Below are 21,145 nucleotides of genomic sequence, written 5' to 3'. Positions count from 1 at the left end.
TGTCCAGATCTTTTATTTGATGCAGTTTACTTTCAATTCATGTCTTCTATTTACTGAGTCAGCCACCAACATGAAGAGCAATATAAAAACGGATGAATAAGCATTGTGCGTTATTAGAGGCTATGATGCGCGAGCAGCGCCACCACCTGTGCACTTCCTAACAAAGCGTCACTCACCTGGTGCACTTGCGAGCGGTACGAGTCCCCGACCCCGTTCCTGGCGGGCAGCCCAGGCTGCAGCTGTTTCTGTGAAGCAAGGGCGAAAAGAGAGAAAGGGAAGAAAAGACATTTATCACTTGCATGAATTAGCACATTTCTTTGGCTTATAGCGCATGGCGCGCGCAGGTTTTTTTAGATTTGGCATTGTGTATTTAGGAAGCGTATTACACAATGACTGTAGCGATTATTTATAGTGTTGTAGACCTTTCCTTGCCCCAACAAAGTACGCACCCTCATGACCATACAGCTTAACATCTTCCACAGTGCAATGCGTCTACACTTCCATAATTACTGGAATAAACCTTCCTGCCTCACCCCACATCCAAACAGGGATATCGCATCATTTTCTCCTGTCTCACAGGTCACAAATCCTCTCAATACCCCCCCCCCCCCCCCTCCTCTCTTCCGTGGAGACCCTGTGGTGACACGACATGAAAAGAGTAACAGTGCAAAGGAACTAAACCGGAGATGGTGACGAGGTCGGCAACCTTCGGGCTACGGCTGTGTATCTGTTTTTTCAGCCAGCGTCCGCTCCGGCGGACGCGGTTGTGGCGACGCGCGTCTTTACTCTATCTTTTTCTCTTTCCTCTTATCTTTCAACTGTCTTCTATCTGCACGTGGCAGCGGTGGTGGCTCGGCTTGAGCCACTTGGCAGGCCCGTGCACTTTCCTTTTCATTCTTCTCTCAGTCGCAACCAACCAACCAAAGGAACTAAACCCATCTGAAAGGCCCCAGCCTTGACCTTTGCTCATGTCCAACATCCTTGGACAAAAATTTTGAATATTGGAAAATTGTAAGATACTCTTATAGAAATATTGAAGGTAATGGTCCATTCTCCCAATGTATAGCAAAGTCTTCCTTTTTTAATTTTTTTTTCGCCAGTCGCAGTGAGCAGTTAAGTAATGGGAAACCAGTGGGGTGCGCTCGTATAACTACACCAAAAAAATTAATAGCCAAAAAGCGCAAGCGTGTCGAAGGGATATCTGTGGATATACTGATTGTTCTGGTGAAATCTTACAATATATGAAAAAATTGCACTCATAAACTCCATCCTATTCAAAAATGTTCTTGTCGGCGCGGAAGAGAAAACGACAGACGAGAACCAGAAAGAAAGAAAAGTCTCTTATACTCCTGTGTTCCTCGTTCTCATCCGTCACCCTCTGTGTGCTGTTCAAAACAAAGTATGCATCATTACTAGCCACAAAGAGGTCCCAGGGGTCGTTTGATCATTTGTAATTGACTAACTTTATTTCCCCCTCGTTTACGGGCCTGGCGAAAATATTTCCCAGACAACTGGTTTATTGAACAATTTCCAGTTGGTTCCAGTTGCAACCAGCTGGGTTCCGGTTGGTTCCGACTGGAAATTGTTCCATAAACCAGTTGGGCTAGGAAGGATTTTCGCCAGGCCCGGGAACCCATCTTTCATCAAAAAGAAAAAAATATGCGATGTCGTCGACGCACTGAGCCGCACTAAAACGTCGGGCATGGCTACAAATCAGCGGCGCCCGGCAGCCGCGTACACTACGTTGCCCACTCATGCATTCCACAAGCAGAGATACACTTGAACCGTGCGCAAACAGCGGCCGTGCCCCGATTAGCCGCCGCCACTACCCGGGAAGCCGGCGCGCCGCTCGAGTGCTCCAGGTATGCGGACGTGAACGACGAGTGACGTCTCCCGCAGCCACGCGCCTGCCGAGTTTTGAAAACAGCCAGGTTGCGGAAACGCGCGTCAGGCGCTTTCGGCGAGCTTGCTGGAAGTGTGTAGGCTCGCGCCTCACGACTTAGTGGCGCTGGCTTCATCGATATGCTTTGAAATCTGGCTCTTTTATACGTAGTTGGGATAGATTAAGCCTTCTTGCGGTTTCTTTTTAAGGCGAAAGCCTTTATGGGCTAATGACTTGCCAGTGTGTCCGATGAAAGTGTCCGCCCGTCCACGCGAGCTGTCACTCAAACCTCATTAAACAAACCATTTAGCAAAACAATTTAGTAAGAGACGAGACTTGATTAGTAATAAGTAATAATTAATCGAGGCTTAATTAGTAATAACAACACGAAATTTGTACTTAAATGTGACGTCAATGACGTCCTGAGTGGTATGACTGACGACGTCACGGGTGGCGTGACTGATGACGCCACAGGTGGCGCCACTGCTCTTCTGCCGCGCAAGGTCTCTGAAGGGCTTCCACATAAGCGCACCTAAGGTCACTTGAGTGTTCTCCCTGAATTTTTTCAACTATTCTCCCGCGTAAATTTTCATTTACAACCATTCTCTACCTGCGGGATTTTCCCTACCTCAGTTTTCCTTACACATGCAGTGTAGCAGGTATAACCGCTTTAAGGCCCTAACGAGCGCATTTCTTTTCGCGAAAATGGGAGAAAAAAAAAACGGTAATTTATTACGAGTGCTGCCATCTGTCGGAAAACCAAAAAACGCTTTGGACGACCTCTACTCGCCTTAAAATGGACACGGAGTGCGAGAAAACACATGACAAGTTGTACTCGTCATGAGTCAGAAACGACAGTCGGCTTATGACGAGCCTGTCTCGTCCAAGCCCACTAGTGGTTCACCTTCTAAGTGAAACTGGCCGGTTTCAATCAAAGCTCTCTTTTGCGTGAAAGCGTTCTTCGCTGTATTTAGTTGCATGTTATTTGCTCTCGTGCTGTTCTTCATGGCACTTCAGCATCTAGGATCATCGTGCAGTTGTGTATGCGGCGCCCGCTTAATATAACAAAGTCGAAAAATAAATAAATTGTCAGTAATGTTTTCATGCCTTGGAACGAAAGTCCCTTGCTATCCGCGCCACGAATAAGTTTAAGTGCTCACAAGGCAGACAAAAAGACGACAAGAATCTTGAACAGCAATCAGTTCTTTTCTTCCCTTATCTCAGCAAAGACGCCGCTGGACCCGTCGCCGGAGGCCGAACATAAAGGGAAACACCTTAAACCTTGCCTCACAGCAGTTGCCCCGATAAGCTCCTGCATATGGGCTTCCCAGAAGAAACTGCGTCAACAAACGTGAAGAACGCCTCTCGATCTCACGACCTGGGGCTCAGGAACTGAACGCCACATTTAGGGAGCTGACGTCATGCCGCCGTTCTTCGCAGCAAGAGACAGCATGACGTCATGCCGCCGTTCTTCACAGCCCAAGCTCTATTGAAGCCTTGCTCGAAATAATTGAAGCTCGAAACTATGCGTAAAGCATTTCTCTTTCCCTGTTCTCTCTCCGGACTCGTCACAGCTCGGCCCAGATGATAGCCGAAACTGCATGGGTATAACCAATAAAACGAACCACGGGCCGTCATCTAAAGCCAGCGCCTTTCTGCCTTCTTTTTATTTTTTTGCGCACCAGCCTCTCTCCCTCTCCTGGCCATTTGTTTTTTCTTAGGCAACGTAACGTTTCGAGCCTTCTGGCGGAAACTCCGGTAGCAGCCGACAGGTGGTGACACTGACGCTCTCCACCACCCCCACCAGTAACGCCCTCAGCACCCTACCTTCACTATGCTGACGTGACTTAGCCGTACCTACCGGCCTAGGCCCTTCGCCGATCCTACCCCTCTTATCTTCCTTTGCATTGATGCAGTTATGGTCCTGCTTTTGGTAACCAGCTACTTCTTTTTATAAAACTCAAAACAGTTGCTTCGCTTGTAACCGTTGCGGAACCTCCTTTACATAGGCTTCGTTGTAACTGAATGAGCAAATGGCGCTTTCAAAAAAAAAAATGGCAGTGGTTTAGCTCTGGTCAAACCTGGAGGATTTCGAAAGCAACCAGGAGAGAGAGAGAGAAGCGATGGAGAGCGCGCGGCAGCGGCGGCGGCCCCGGCACGCTAGCTATGCGCCGCTACTGCGCATGCGCAACTGGCGAGCTCGGCGGCGGCACCTCTGAGTCACCAGCGCATCGACGGCGGCGGCGCGCCATCTGTGCGCCGTGTGACGTCACTGCTCCTCGGGCATGCGCAGTATGGTCTTTCCTCAGCTCCACGAAATGGCTCGGCGACTCGCGTAGTGTTGCTTTCGAAACAGAAGCAGATTTAAACAAAAAAGCTCATCCGCGAAGCCAGAAAATCAACGTTCGGAAGAAAAAAATACCGGCTAAGTTTTATTGACTCCAATATACGCGAGTTTTCCCTGCTGCTTTAATTAATGTCGCCGACCAATGACAGATATACTGCGCCGCAGAGGAAGGGGTCTAGCCTATACGACGCCGAACCGATAACGCCCCAACCTCAACCCTGTCGTTCAAGTGCGCGTCAGAACGGTTCACTGAGAGCACGTCAAAACACAACGATAACCTCTTTTGTTTCAGTACGATCTCCCCTACTGTTCATCCACTCCCTCGTTCATACCTGTCTAGTGCCGGATCTAATGTCTGCCGTAGTGAAGGGCATGTATTTGCGGAAACGGCACTTAGATTTAAGATGAACCCCTCTTTATCGGGCACGTTGGATTGTGCTTCATTCAAACATATCCAATTCAATGCGCTTCGAACGCAGATACATGGCCATCATCAAGCGTGCAAAATTTTGATCTTTCCGCACTTGACTGCGCGTCGCCTATGGCGACCGTGAATCTCGAGCTCGTTTAGAGGCTGCATGACATCAGTTAGCTAAACTCAACAAATAAATAGATGTCAAGACACAGAAAGAAATGAAAGGTAAAATAACATTACGAATTTTAATTTCACCAATCATGACATCCGAAGGATATATTCTGCTTTGTTCCATGCACTAATTTACAAATATACTGCAGTAGTACCGACACAGGGGAGCGTTCTCATATGAGAAAGCCAGCCACGCGTTCGTGCGCATTCCAGGCCGTAATTGAAATTCCTGCTTAACACCGCAGCAAGCGGAAGTTGGAAGTTTTTTTAATTTCTAAACAATTCTTGCTTTAGTATCAGTACACAGCTTTTGTAGGCGTAAACCAAAATGCGGTTGGCCTTGCATCAGGCCTACCTCCCTCGAAAATTTCAATGCAAGTTTATCTAAATCAGGACAGAGCACCTCAGATAGGTTTTAGCAGATATAGCCCCAGGGGCGTGCAAAACAACCGTCGCGGAGGCCCCGCGTTGTTATTCCCGCGGATCAAAAGCGATGACAGCATTTGCCACCACGCGTCAAAAGCGCCGCCTAGAATCTTCTTACGAAAATACCTGCATACTATACCCTGCTCAGTATCTTGCGAACAGTGCGACGTCACTACAGGTGGTGTCGTTAATTCAGGCTAACATTTTACCTCTCCTAACTTTGTCTGGTTAGCATAGAGCAACCTCAAATTATCCACCGCTTAAAAAGCTGAAATCGCCGCCCTAATCCATTGTTTCTAGAACGGGTGGATGGCGTGAGTACAATGGATATTCAAAATTTTAACCATCCAATTCCAAAACCACTGTGGCACAGGTAACCTGCAGCAAATTACTTTAATAACAGCTGTAAAGACTGCATCGGAAAAAGAATTTGTTTGTGTTGACTTGCAAGAAGAAAACTGTTATCGACAAGCACACCCGAATGTCTTTACTCTCACGGGCGCTCTCGAGAGAAACGAAGCTGCCGGTCGCGTGTGCCTGCTGCATCTCTCAAATGGTAGCCATGCGCGCAAATGGGCCAAAAAGTCGTACTTGGGAGAACGACTGCAAAAAGACGTGAACGAATTTAATGAGAAAATGCGACGTTATGTTGGGTATAGCCACACAGATATCAGCGAGTTGCTGACTACTGTAAATAAACATTTACACTAGTATTATAATATTATTAACCAGCTACCTTGAACTAAAAGGCCTCATACTCTCGCTCACCGCGCAGTGTTTGAGAGGTAACAGACACGACGAAATAGATAAATGGTGTAGGGGTGCTTCTCAACGCGGGACTTTTGAAAATGGAACAAAAGCAACGGGCCATCTGGTGCGGCGCATTTGAGACGGGGCTTCTGACATCGAGTACTATCGTGCACCACCCCCTCAAATGACGACAGCGTAGGTCCCTTATACATTGTAGTCAGTTTGCATAATCCGCCATGCACGAGGGCTCCTGCCACATTTGTGTCCATGCACTGCACTGAAAAACTCAATACTCTACAGAACGAATATTGGCTTTCAGATGGCACCGCCAACTTGTGCGGCAGAACGGGACTAGCTCGGAGAAGGGCATGCATTACTTTAGTGGTCTAGAAGGGCCGAGTGTCTATTGCTTTTCGCGTATAGTTTAGGTCAGTGGTTGGCTGGCATCTTTGCAATAAGTTTCCGAATAGTTACCGTGAATCACACGCCCTTGTAGATCAATAACCTAACTCTCACAGAATCACTGCAGCTTCGTGAACCAGGCGTTAAATAATAGAGAGGCTAGAAATTCCTCATGTCTCACAACATAAAATAATATTGGAAAGAGACGGCACGCTAATGTGATCATGTTCCAAGGCTTACAAACTAAGCCAGTGAAACCGCAGCTGTAGCTTCAGGCCCCCATTGCACCGTTTAGCCCCGACGGGATCCCCGCATACTCACGACTGCGAATTCCGCGGCCTTAACGCGCCTTATCTCGCCAGCTGCATTCGAAAAACCTATCTTCCTGAAGCTCGTATAAGTGTAGAAGACGGAGAAGAAAGCCATACCCAGAGTCTCAAGTGTGAGGCACAGGTCCAAACCACTCGCCACGTGTCTCCTTCGCAGAGATGTTCCGCGACCACGCGCTTTAACTGCAGAAGCAACTGTGACCTTCTGCAATATTCACTCGGTGTAACTTGGAGCGACGTCCCATCAGTACGACTGCTTATGCACAATGAGGCATCCTACGCAGATGACCGGAAGCGCGGCCAGTGACGTCGGGAAAGCATAGCCGATAAACCTGCCTGAAAATGTGAGGTGCTATCTTCTCTGCTTTATCTGTGACGCGAGTCCGACTGCTGACGGTGAGATAGTCTCCAGCTCCAATCACTTCTCTGTTCTCACGAGTGAGCGATTACTCATTACGGTCACTACAGGCAAGACAATGAAAGAATCGCTTTGTGGCATCTCAAAGGGGAAAACAGCGCTCTGGTAGCTGCTTCCTATTCAGAGAAAGGCGGAAAGTGCTAGCCGTTTCGTGCTTTATGACAGTACAGGAGCTAAAGCTCCGCAGAGCACTCAAACACATTTCGAAACAATTGCGGTATGCGTTCAGTACTGCATACGACACTGCTTTGTGAATCTCCTCAACCAGGAATTTTATGCGAAGCATATTACTAGAGGTACACTACAGCCCTTCGCCGTGGTTACGCGCCGTGCACACCACGTGACACATGACGTCACGACAGAGGAAGATGAGGGTCCACCTCGCGCCGTCGCTGTGGTTGCACGCCGTGCAGACCACATGGTACAGTGACGACACACCACGTGACATACCACGTGACACACCACGTGACACATGACGTCACGACAGATCGCCGTCACGCGCTGGGAGAGGGAGAACGATGCCATCGCCCAGACACCGGAATGTCCTCGAGCGGCATTCACGCGCATTTCGAACGCGCGTTCACACTCGGTGTAGGTGAAACGCTCGCTCCACCGGGCAATCCAGGCGCCCACCCAACGCACGTCTCGGGGTTAGTCGGCGTTCCGCTGTAGCCATGCCGTTGTCTTCCCCCACGACGAAGGCTTCTAGTGGTTGTATTAAAATGATCAAGTATTCAATCAAGGAAAGCCATGTATTTTTTTATTTGATTTATTTGTTTCCTTTCTGATACAGAAAGAGGAGCAAGAGCAAAAGGCGGAACGCCTGACGGTGGCTCTTGCCCCGCATAACAAGCCTAGCCATCAATATGCTTCGCATCTGACCAGGGTTAACCAAGTTAAGCCTCAGCCATTTTTTTTTTAATTCATCTAGTAGAAACAGAGTTTTCGGGAATCTAAATTCACCCTTCGTCCTTTCCGTACCTTCCCATCTCCCACTCTGCTTCCTGGCACGCTCGAAGCTATAGCGCCTCTCCATCGGCCGCACCCAGTGAAAGGTCATTGCTGACATAATCATATCGTTGGATTTTTTTTTTCTGAGTTTCTTTCTGTTTTTCAACAGGCGATCATACCATGTGACGCGAAAAACCTGCATTAGCAGCATTGGCTGCACATTTCGCTTTTACACTGATCGCCTTCTCATGGCGTATGTGGATTTAACTGTGCCGTCGCTTTTTCATTCCGTTGCTCCATGGCCTCCTGATGAGTGGATACTTCTGTATGGTGGGTGGTAGTAGTTGGAGGCCTTTAAGAGGGTGCAGGCCGCAGGGTGGAGGTTGGTAAGGTTTGTGGACGGTGGAGGTGGCACCACACAACACCAGGCGGGCAGACTTAGCGAAGATGAGGTTAGTGATGCGAACGCATTTAAAAAAAAATCTCAAGGAACAAAGCACGAGCGCGAAACTATACCAAATCAGTCCAGCGTTAAAACACGGGAATTAAAATAACTGATAAAAATTGGCAGTGGCTTAGCTCGACAATGCCAGGATATAAGCAGTGAAAGCGGAGGCGAGCGCAACGACGAGGCAAGCGATGTGACGTTATACCAAACGGCGGCGGCGGCTCCGCGGCGAGGCGCACAGTGTGACGTCATGCCAGATGGCGCGGCGAGCGCGCGGCGTCCGCCAGCTGCGGCGGTTGCTAGGCAAGGGCTCAAGGTCGGTTTCTGTGCCTCCTCGGAGCACCGCCACGGCGAAATCGCAAGTCCGTGGCGAATGTAGCTTTCGCTACAAAAGACGACAGTATTGTTACGGTACACAGTCGCGAGGCGAAAATGAAGTTGTTCTGTCGTGGTGCTGTTGACGACGACGAGGACGCTGCAGCTAGTAGAGAAAGAGGGAGAGAGAGAGAGACTCTTTAATGAAGAGCAGAGAATTTAGCCGGCGTTTAAAGATCGCTGGCATGCTACTCTGCGTAGGGAAGGGAATTTGGGAGATAAAGACAGGAGAGCAGAGTGGAAGAGGTAAAAAAAAACGAAGATAAAATGCGGCCATGAAATGGGTACTAAGGATGCAATGGCGAGTATTGATGTAACCTATGGAGTGATGGAGTGCATAGTCCGTCAAATGGGCTGACGAAGTTCACTGCATGAAGAATGCATGAAGGTGACGTGCAAGTGAATTTAAAGCTTATCGAGATGTCCAATGTCTTTTAAATATGTGAATAGAAAAGTCATTGCAGGTCTCTGTTGCCTAAGGCAGGCTAAGGGACCTAAAACTTTGTCCATTGTAAGGGGCACTGAGCAGAGCTTCTGCATGCAATGTTCATAGTACGCACGCTCGTTAGCATATGCAGGGCACTCAGGCAAGATATGCTCCACAGTTTCTATCGCGGCACAGTTGTCACAGTGCGGACTGTCCATTTGTCTAAAACGGTATCGTAAGCCGTTTGTATATGCAGCATTAAGACGAAGTCGATGATAAAGTGTTTCCAGATGTCGAGGAATTCTGGGTGAGAGTCTTGATCTAAGATGTGGGTCGATTGAGTGAAGAAATTGGTACTGATATTGCGGCAAACCCCAAAGCCGATACATTTCTTCGGAAGCAAAACTTTTGGCCACCTGGGACGCATCAGATTTCGTAAAAAAAGTTCTAATGTATCTCCGATGTTGATGGCCCTCACGGGCCGCTTCATCTGCTTTTTCATTAGCCTGAATGCCACAGTGAGCAGGTACCCACTGAAATGTTATGCAGTGGCCTGCGGCAATAGCTAAATGATGTAGATATCCGATGTCCAGGGAAACTGGCTGGTGATTCGTTTTCTTCAGCAGGTTGGCCAGGATCTGGAGAGATGCTTTCGAATCGGTGAAGATAACCCAACGGTCGGTGGTTCGGCGCTGGATGTAAGAAACAGCTTCCTTAATGCCGTGAAGCTCAGCTGTCGTAGAGGATGTCCTCCGCTGAAGCCGGTAAGAAAGGGCATGGCCTGTTGAGGGCACATAAAGGCCACATGAAGAGGTTTCTTTAGTAGTTGAACCATCGGTGAAGATATGGGTGTGCTGCCTATATTCCTCCGTTAAGTAGGCGTGAGTAGTTTGCAGAAGCGCTGCCTGTGGCATGCGGCTCTTTGCATTCACACCTGGAACAAACTTCTTCACCTTTAGAGGAGAAAGTGTCCATGGAGGAAAGGCCAGAGGTAGTAGTTTCTGTGGCTGATTAATAGTAGGGATGGGCAGGAGCTGCACTGCCTGGCCAAAGCTAGAGTTGCTGTGAGTTAGGTGGACACGGTGCAGGAAGTGCTTCTTCCCTTGAAGAACATGGCGGATATGAGTACGCATAGTTTCCTGGGCGGCAATCACCTCTAGTGGGAGACATCCTGCCTCCGCTACTGTTCCTGATGCAGAGGAACCCTTTGGGAGGCCAAGGCATATTCGCAGGCAGTTGTTCCGTGCGGCAACGAGAGACTTATTGCTTGATGTAGATAATCTTTGAAACACTGTTAGACAGTAGCGCAAGGTTCCTTCAACGTAGGCTTTTTCAAGCAGAAGCATTGATCGGCAGTTGCTACCCCACCTTGTTCCCGCCATGAACCTAAATACTTGCGATGCTGCAGTGATCCTCTCGCGGAGTTTTTTGATCTGAGGTGTCCATGGCAGATTATAGTCAATTACAACACCCAGGAATCGCTGAGATCGTACATATGGTAGCGATCGTCCGCCTAGGAGCAGCGGATATCGGGTCATCGTTTTTCTTGTAAACGCCATTGCAACACTCTTTTCTGGCGAGAGACGAAGACCTCTGGAAGCCAGGTACATCGAAATGTGCAATAGCGCTTTCTGTAGACGTTGCTGGGTGATATAGCGCGAGCGTGATGCGGTCCAGATGCAGATATCATCAGCATAAATTGTTATACGGACCCCTCGCGGAAGGTTTCTTCTTAGGTGTATAAGGGCAATATTGAACAGGAGAGGGCTGAGCACCGCTCCCTGTGGTGTGGTACGCCCCTTTCTACTGCGTGAAAGCGTGTTGGACCGTTTGGAGTGGTCATAAAAATTTGCCGTTCTTTCAAATAATGCCCAATCCATTTGTATAGCTTTCCTCCAAGGCCAAGACTGGCAAAGGCGGCGAGAATTGCATGGTGAAAGACAGAGTCAAAGGCGGCCTTGATGTCTAGGAAAACGGCTGTCGGGATGTACCCAGCATGAAGGTACTCCTCAATTGATGAGACGAGGGAGATGATGTTGTCAGTCGCGGACCTGTTTTGACGGAACCCGTTCATTTCTTGGGGGAGCTCATTTCGGCTTTCTAGGAACCAAGTTATGCGTTTGCAGATCATGCGCTCCATGAGCTTACCAACGCAGCTCAGTAGGGCAATGGGCCGGAATGATGCGTAGCTTCTTGGCTGCTTACAGGGCTTCAAAACAGGCACAATTTTCGCCAGCTTCCATTCCGTGGGGACCTCACCAGTCATCGCAGCTAGTACTGGTGTTAACAACCAGATAACACCAGCAGCTAGTACTGGTGTTATCTGGTTGTTGTGTGCTCCCTGACTGCGGCTTTTCGCGCCTGCTGCTGAACTAACCCCCGTAATATTTGGTGGAGGTGCTGAATACTACTACACCAGGACCTCGCCCTGAACATTTTCAGCGGCCGTCAGCTTGGATCCATCACTATGCCGTGCGACGCACCTCCGGCCGCAGCGTCACCACCAGCGCCGACCGTTGTCGTGGCGCAGCCTCGCGACTGCATACCGTTTATAACATAGAGGGAAAGCTCTCATAAGAGAACTATGATAAGAGCTAGAATAAGAGATGCATAACTCATTTGGCGATCTTAAATTATAACCCTCGTGGGCGGCGTCGATGCAGTCTAGATTGAGCTGTTATTGTTTGTGCCGAGCTATAATGTTGCTCGTGGAACGCGTCATGCGTGAGAGGTATGAAAAAAAATGCTACAACTTCATAACGAAAATTTTTTTGGCGACGGCAATCACTAGCGACGCAATCATTGCATGCAATGGGAATGCCGACTCCGCCTTAATCACCCGCCATTTAACGTTCACTTCTACTTCCGGTCACAGGTGGAGCAAATATCTTCGTTTCGGTTCTGTTTTTTTAGGCCTGAATATAGCGTAGTCCTAATTAAGTACCAAAGAATTTCATTACTCACGATGTGTTTCAGTAGCAGGCTACTCCCGAGCTTCTACTACACGACAACAGATCCCAATTCCGACGAAGCATGCTTTGCCAGAGAACGCTTCAGCGGCGCTGTCACCGGTGTACAGCAAGCGCTGTACGCCGATGACATCACCCTGTGGGCCACACAGGGTTGCCTTAGAGACATTGAGGCCAACCTGCAGGAGGCGGCGACCATAGTGGACCGTTATGCTCGCCGCTGCGGCCTCCAATGCTCCACCCAAAAGTCTGAATTTGTGCACATACGCCCCTCACCAAAGTGCACAGCCAAAATTTCATTGTCTCTTGAGACAGGTCCAATCCCTGACGAAATCGAAGTCCGGGTACTGGGGCTCTTTATACATCAAGACAGACGGTCAGAAACAACATTGGCCAAACTCCGTCAGGTGGGGGACCAGGTGGGCCGCTTAGTCCGCCGGGTTTCTAACAAGCGCGGGGGGTTACGATGTAAGGACGCCTTGCGGCTGGCGCATGCATTTGTAACCAGTCGAATTCTATATTCGACTCCATACCTCCACCTGCGGAAGCAAGACGAGGATTCACTCGAAGTCATCCTCCGCAAAATTATTAAGCGGGCTCTGGACCTCCCCGTGACCACCTCCAACAAGCGCCTCCTGGGGCTGGGCATGGTGAACACATTTCGGGAGCTCCGGGAAGCTCACTTGACCAACCAATACACACGTCTCTCGAAGACATCGTCGGGTCGCCGCCTTCTAGCCCGACTACACATCCAACACACCACTCTCATGGAAGAGCGCGTACGTATTCCATCCCAGTGGAGATGCGCCCTCCACGTGCGCCCTCTTCCCGCGAACATGAACCGTGAGGACCATAATGGCCGGCGCCTGGCGCGGGCGGAAGCCCTGGCCCGCCACTATGGATCGAAACCCGGCGTATTCTACGTGGATGCCTCCGGCCCCCACCATGGGGGATGGTTCACGGCCGCAGTCGTCCACGAATCCAAAACAGTGAACGGCCTTACTTTCCGAGCCCGTGACATAACACACGCGGAGGAGGTCGCCATTGCTTTGGCTGCATCTCATTCCAATTCAAAAACAATTATTTCCGACTCGCGAGGGGCATGTCGGAACGTCGAGCAGGGCTGGGTACCGTATCTAGCGTACCGCATTCTCCAAAACAGTGTCTATACCGGGGACCCCGCTCACCGGCGTATCGTTTGGGCTCCTGCTCACATGGGCCTTGAGGGAAATGAGGCAGCTGACGCCGCCGCCCGCGCGCTCTCTCACCGGACATTCCCCTCCGACCCCGACGATCAGGAACTCGAATTCACTCCAGCTTACTCGTTTAAAGACATTTCTTTACTTTATCAATCTGGCCATAGTCTTTATCCCCGCCCGTGTAAAGGTCTCTCAAAGGCGGAGGAGCGGCTTCTGCTTCGCCTATATACAAATACTTTGCTGTGCCCGGCAGCTCTAAAACACTTTTACCCTTCTTTCTCTGGCAGCTGTCCGCACTGTGCGGAGAAGTCTTCGGACATCTACCACATGGTGTGGGCCTGCCCCTCCAACCCTGCTATCCCCCCTCACCCCAACCCAACCCGGGAGGACTGGGAGGCGACCCTGCTCGGCTGCTCTGACCTGCAGGCCCAACGGGCCTTGGTCGCGCGAGCCCGGGCAGCGGCCGACGCCACTGGGGACCCGAACTAGGGACCTCCACCTAGTACTTGTGAGGGCTGGCCCCCTTTGGGTCAGCTCATACCTCACCTCCCGAAGTTTATCTGTAAATAAATGTTTTCCACCACCACCACCACCATGAGAGTAAAATCACTGAAGCTGAGCAATCTTTCCTTTAATTTTATTTATTACCACCTTAAGGGCCTGAAGGTGTTACATAAGCACGCTAATAGAAAATAAAACAATAATTATGCCCCCTGAAGGCCTATAGTGTCATAAAATTAAAGTCTGAAAGTAAGAAGACGTATGTGCACTATGCACACACAAAAAAGGACCACCACGCGATAAACACTGTCAAGCGAAAGATAAACAACCTACAAGGGGGTGTAGGATGAGGAAAAGGATGAAGTGCCGACCCTTCGTTCTATCAGGGGCGAAGATAAGAATAGGAAAGCGCAGGTCTTGACGCTGGGCAAGATGCTGACCGCTTCGGCCACGATTTTTACTGACTAGAGAAACTAGCTTAACCTATGTTACTACCATCACCCGCAGTTATGAGTATGTAGAGGTCGATGTTGAGGTCTCCCAGGTGGCGACCGCGGTCGCGTTTATTTCAAGGCTGCCGAAGAGATGATAGCGGCAGAGCGGCGGTGGCAGCGTACGGCCGAGGCCGAGGTCCAAGCGTTCCCCCTGGCGCTTGCTCACCGCTTCGACTTCATTGCGCGTGCCGAAGCGGTGACTCTACAAGTATAGTATAGTGACTCTACAGTGACTCTACAAGTATAGTGCTCCTGTCTCAAAGCCGGAATTTGAATGCATTGAATTCCGTTCATAGTTTTAGCAGAGTGCCTTCCCAGCTGTCGCCGGGAGCCGCCAAGTTTCGTCGGGCTCCCGCACCCCTTCTTATGTATCTAATAAACCGAAGATATAATAAAGTTTTTTGTCCCGGGATCACAAATGCGGCTGTCCGTGCGCCTGCCATACCACACAATGATGGCAGACTGGAGGCTTTTCTAAGACGTTATATCAGCTAAAACTAAGCTTCGCTTCACACGAAGAAGATCAAAACTTGCTTCTGGGGAAAAAAAAAAGGTCCTCGTATTATGTAACGCTATAATGTCTTCTAGGATGGCATACAGAGGGTGATGCGCAATCAGTATCGAAAATGTCACACCGATAAAAGACTATATGTTCCTAGAAGTGCCATCACTTCTAATCTCACTTATCAGTTAGTGGATACGATGACTGACATATACCTTTATTGGCAGAAGAGGGATATATTGCCAGATTGATATTGAGCCAGGCAGCGTGGACGTATTGGACATAAAGAGATGACCCATGCAGAGCGTTGTGTGGCGTCTGGTTGCTGTGCAATAGTTCTGCGTTGCTTGTCAGTTTTAAAAAAATAGCGAAAATAGCTCCGCTAACGCCATTTTGACGTTAACTCATTGCGCAACTGCAGTTGAGTCTATAGGCCTATATACAATCGATCCCAATATCGTAGCAAAAGAGGTTCGGGCAAGGACGATTTTATGCCAGTAATGGCCCGAGTTGACTCATTCCTTTTTTTCACTGAGAACAATAGATACATGAAATTCCTTGCAACAATGTACGCTGTTAGATATCTTTACACTAAAATGAAGATTCTCGTGCATTCATGTGTGATTAGTGATGCTGAAACCTTGAAATACTGCTGGAGCACTGTTTCTGCTTTTGTTCCTGCTTTTCATACTCTTTTAAACGCTTGGCTCTATTTCGTCCGCGTGCATTTGTTCTGTACGTTTTCAGCGTTGTGTTCATTCTAATTTGAATTGTATAGTGATTGATCTTGCTGGCAACCGAGTCCCTAAAAAGGTTTGCGTCATATTATTATGTCTGCCTGTTTTTTTTTTTAGCTTACTGAGGTATTTTCTGCGTTTCTCGTGTTTTTCACTTGATGCTACAGGTATATGTGCGCGAGCATTGATAAACAAGCAGTTCAAGCCCTGAACGCAGTTAGGGAGCCAAACGTAATTCTTCTACTTCCTTTTTACAGAGTTTAAAAACATTATAAAAATTCTTCCTGCTTGCCGTCGCCGCATATCAGTCAATAACTTTAGGAATGGGGGACTACGAGTAAAGAGGCTGTCGCAGATATTATGGCAGAGCAGTGTTTTTCTTTTTTACTGTATTAATTCAATGGCTCACTTAATACAAGAAAAACACAAGAAAACGCATCCATGCGTTCAAAAACGCATACACGTACGCTTACTATCAATATCACTACAACATCGTCTAAATGGAGCAGTAACCGAAAGGACATAAACCGCGCTTTGGTCATATCGTAAGCATTGAACAGAACTCTTTGCCTGCTATATTTTTTTAATGACAAAATGCCACAACAGGTTTTTGACTTCAGGGGAAATGCCGTAGAAATTCTGAAGCCTATTTTTCATTGAAACAAGGGTATTTCTGTATCAGGGCCTTGAACTGGGCAAACTTTTTCTATCTTGATTAATATTTGCCTTGCCAACTAAAAGAAGGGGGTCAACATCTATAGTTTCTTTGCAGCTTAAACATATTGCAGACACTACAACTTTTGCTTATCGAAAAATTATTCACGGCTAAATGAGCGCTAAAGGCAAACACAATCAAGCCCGACGGGCAGGTTGGTTAACTCTTAGCAGCGTTCCTTTTCTTCCTGTGCATAGGTTCTATATGTGCCAAAATTTCTAAACAAGTTAGTGATTTAAACTCTTCTGACAGAGGAAATTATCCACATCATTTCATGATTAGCTAACCCCATTTTATTCTCTGCAGTGCACGAAACTATCTACAGATAATTTCCAGCCGTGTCAGACTCGGGCGCTCATTATGAGTCAGAATTATGACACACACGGGTATAATGCCCAGATACGGACCCAGCAGAGTGACCGGATAACCCAGACAAAACAAAAGAAAATATCCCCAGCAGCGCTGTGTTTACTCTAAAGACGTTCTCATCGTAAAGGGCCGCGCTGATACCCCGACATTGAGGCTGTAGATAAGTATGCTGTGTTGCACTTGAGTGCTTGAACCTCACAAAGCGCGTGTTTGCGAAGGCATGTGTAAGTCGATGTCTTGCCTTCTCGTATACCTTTGCATGCCTTTCGATGAACATACTTACTCCATCGTCTTCAGTGATTAGCAAAGGTTCGGTGCGATCCGTGAAATCAGCGTCTATGATTACCGGAATGAGCACTGCCCACCTCGACCAAAGATCAGGTTTTTGCTTAGGTCAAATGGAAAAGCGCCCGCTTATGATAAAATTCGGTGCACTACCCCTCTGACTGCACAAAATTAATCCGGGGCCTGATACAACACGCTTCATAACTCGCACTGTGGCTCTCAAAAGTAAAAAGTCAATAGTTCGGCCAGTGAACCGGTTACCAGACAGCGTGCCAGCTTTCACACCTCAAAACACCGAATACTGTATAGTTGTTGGGTTATGGTGGGATGATGTTGGTGGGATGATAGTTGGTGGGATGATAGTTGGTGGGATGATGTTGGGTAAAAGCCGATTTTACCTGATTCTTGCACCTGCAGCCAATTTCTAACCGAAAATGCGCCTTTTATAGAGAACGTATTGTCTCATAACGCAAAGAGAACCCTTCTCCTTACCTTTCGACGCCTTTTGGTCTTTATGGGTGTAGCACCAGCTCCACTATACGGCTTAGAAGCGAAGCCCATTGAGTGGTTATTTTTTGGCAAAGGGGTACGTTTTCCAGTGCAAAAGGCTGAGGGCACCGCACAAAATTAGTGTACATGTTATGCTTGTTCCAGGGGGGGTGTTTACAGGTGCGTTAGGATTTTAAACCTCTCTTATCGCTTCTTATTCCTGACACTGCCTAACTTGAAACAAAAGTTTTAAAAGTACGCTGTAGAAGCCGGAACCCAAACAGCGGCTACTGACTAGATGTCTTAATGACATCATTGCGTCAAGCCCCGCCTACACTAACGACGCCCTGTGATGCCCCTGTGCATTTAAAATCGTTGTGGCAGTGAATGAATGCCTTCGCAGTGTATGAACAGAAGCGGGCATGCCGTTGCACGCGCATAGGAGTGCTGCGCAGGAGGTAATAATGTATCCCTACAGAATAATTTAGAAAAAAATTTCAGTGCATCATTTGTTAGACAGGTCTAGTGCAACGCTGTATTTTCAAATATTCTGAAATAACCATCCGTTTAGGAGGTCACCCCACCGCGGTGGCTCAGTGGTTACGGCGCTCGGCTACTGGCCCAAAAGACGCGAATTCGATCCCGGCCGCGGCGGCCGAATTTCAGTGAAGGCGAAATTCTAGAGGCCCCTGTACTGTGCGATGTCAGTGCACGCTAAGGAACCCCAGGTGGTCGAAATTTCCTTGGGGGCCTTCACTACGGCGTCCCTCATAGCCTGAGTTGCTTTGGGACGTTAAACCCCAATAAACCAAACGTTTAGGAGGTCGTGCGTTCGGATCCCACCGGCTGCAAGTGGTTCACTTCACTTCACTTCACTTTATTTTAATTAAAGACCCTTTTCCAGGGTGTTAACTTTTAGTTAACTTTTTTACCATTACTGTTGGTTTCTTAATTATTACCAGGCGTGTAGCCCACGCCTGTAATATTCATATCAGTTTTTAGAATTTAGAAAACGCGGTTAACCTCGGTGCTGTGGCTCCTCAAATTCTGCCTACATCGCGCCAAAATACATGTGCTTTCGAGAAGCTTGCAGGCAAAGCAACCTCTCCAGTGCACACAACTCATCAAAATAGCCTAAATTTTTAGAGCACAGGGCTGAGGGTAAGCGCATTTTCGAAATTCTAAGGACTTATATAGATATTACTTACAGTGGGCTACAGCCTCTCAGTATTCAAAGAGCCTAACAGTCATAGTTAAAAAGTTAACTATTCAATTTTAGTTGGCCAGCCTGCTAGTTATCACGTCTTGGCTGTATTCTGATCTACTGCACCGCTCACAATTCAATACCGAAAAAAGCGCCCTTCAGATCAAAAAGCCTATTTCTAAAAATTGTGCAAAGTCTTAGGTGAAACACCAAGTATAGTACAAGCCGCGGATTTCTATACATACATGGTCTGTTCTGAAAGTAGTAGGACTCACTTTTTAAAACAAAATTTATTCAAGAGAATAGTACAAACGATTACAATTTTTCAAGGTAGCACCCTTCCGCACCTACACGCTGCTGCCAATGAGATTTACAGTTTTCGTACGTCTCCAGGAGCGCCTGGACCGGAATGCTGTTTAGCTTCCTCGTCACGGCCTGTTGAACCACCTCTACCGACCCGTGATGTTCCCCCTTGAGCGTCGATTTTATTCTCGGGAATAGAAAAAAGTCTGGCGGGGCCAAGTCGAGGCTGTAGGGGGGCTGAGGCAGCATTGCCGCCATGCGCTGGGCAAAAAATTGGGGTCCTCATTCACATGATGAAGAAGATCCTACCGGTTGGCCTTTTCCTCCTCTGACAACCCTCCCGGCTCCAACTTCGCGCACGCTTTCCTCATGGATACGTTTTCTGTCACGATCTCAAAAACTTGGGTTTGAGGAATGCTCAAGTCATCAGCAATCATTTTGATACTCATTCTACGATCACTGTTAGGTAAATGTTTCACTCGCTACACATTTTCGTTGGTCTTGCTGGTCGAAGGGCGTCTGGAGCGGTCGTCTTCCTCCACTCTTTCCTTACCTTCTCGGAACAGCTTGCGCCGCTCAAGAACCACCTGATCTACCCATGGAAGCGTCACCGTAGGCCTCCTTAATCATGTTGCGAGTCTCTTTGCCCGTTTTACTAAGATTTACTCAAAATTTGATCGCGTATCGCTGATCCAGTAAACGCTCGATGATTCCGCGTGACGAGATCTTTCGACAAGGGTTCACAGTACAAGCGACCTCCTCTCTTCAACGGTCGAGAGCCGACTGCCGATTTTCCCCAGCATTCCCAATATCCCCCTTCAACGATCCTGCACGCGCAGACCACATCTATTCCGCCCGTTCGCCCAGGAAAAAACCAGTCCTACTACTTTCCGAACAGACCCTGTATGTTTATTCGCTCATACTGCTTATTATTCCTGAGCAACGTTTGCACCTAAATAATCTTTAAATAGCGGGACAAATATTGACATTTAATTCACTAAGCGTTTTTCGTCAAGGTAGTGAAAAACTTAGAGGGGCTCTGAAAGGGGGTCTCAATAATTTTGTGGTAAGCCTAGAATGTTAAAGGGCGCCGCTTCACAAATATCCTCTAGCAAGAATTTTTTTTTAAGCGTTTGGTGGGAGCTGAGTTATCAGTAGTTAAAATCTACTATCTACTTTTAAAATCTACTATCTTCTATCTACTCTCGTCACTTTTGTACACTGAAATGTGGGCGCTCCCACCCACTCGGCCCCTTCACCGTCCGCCGACGCGCGCGAGAGTACCCCAGGGGGCGGAGCTTCCGGCCGCGGTAGCTGCGTGACGTCAGAAAGAGGCGTCACGGCGAACCAATGGCAGCCCTTCGCTAGTGACGTAACGAGCGCTGCATGACACGTTGCGCGCGGATTCGGGCGAAAACTCGACACCGCTGGTCACCCCGAGGTGTAGAAGCCTGAATTTTTAAAAATCTATTGTAAGTGATCGGCTCGCTTTTGAGGTCTTGTACGCGGCATGAACGCTCGGTGGCCTATGCTCTACATAATGCAAGCATATTATAGCCAACCTCGAGCACCTTTTTTAAGCACCCTTGAAAATGGCGACAAAGCTAAAAAAAGAAAAACTACTGACTTCATAACAACCTCACCAAAATGCAAGTTATTTCCTCAACGCGCACAAATTTACAAAGCGTTTTAGACCAAACAGAACTGCACACCAACAATAACTAGTTTTCGATTTAGTAGTATGATTTTTAAAAAATGAGGACAAATAAGCGATTCCGCAGCGATTCGCGAAGGAAACTTCAAATTAAACATTGTCATCTCCCTCCTGCCTGCAAAGTACTGTGTGTGTACCTTTTTCTGCATCATTTTTGAGCGTCCAAAATCTTACGGCTTCCAAAATATATCCTTATATAGAGGTTTGTAAGGAATAAATTGAAACTGTTATTAGTAAAGAAAATAACGCTTTTCATATTCAACGGTTTCATATTGCTCACTGTGAAGAACAGTATGCATCGTGATAAGAAAATAGCTTTACCA

At 48.0% G+C, this 21,145-nt stretch overlaps 1 protein-coding gene across 4 annotated transcripts in view; it reads right to left on the bottom strand.

Moving 5' to 3' along the window:
• The window catches only part of LOC149359252 (neprilysin-1-like), a 114,993-nt gene that overhangs the window by 9,771 nt on the left and 84,077 nt on the right, over nucleotides 1-21,145 (bottom strand). For all 4 annotated transcript variants that reach the window (XM_089571537.1, XM_089571536.1, XM_089571538.1 and 1 more), the window contains one exon: nucleotides 177-245. In XM_089571537.1, coding sequence (XP_089427663.1) covers nucleotides 177-245 — 69 coding nt within the window. The remainder of the gene's footprint in view (nucleotides 1-176; nucleotides 246-21,145) is intronic.

Source organism: Amblyomma mixtum, chromosome 2 (assembly GCF_055824585.1).
Source record: "Amblyomma mixtum isolate Tamu chromosome 2, ASM5582458v1, whole genome shotgun sequence".
NCBI classification, from domain to species: Eukaryota; Metazoa; Arthropoda; class Arachnida; order Ixodida; family Ixodidae; genus Amblyomma; species Amblyomma mixtum.
Note: the sequence above shows the minus strand (reverse complement) of the source record. Positions and strands in the feature narration are given on the sequence as shown.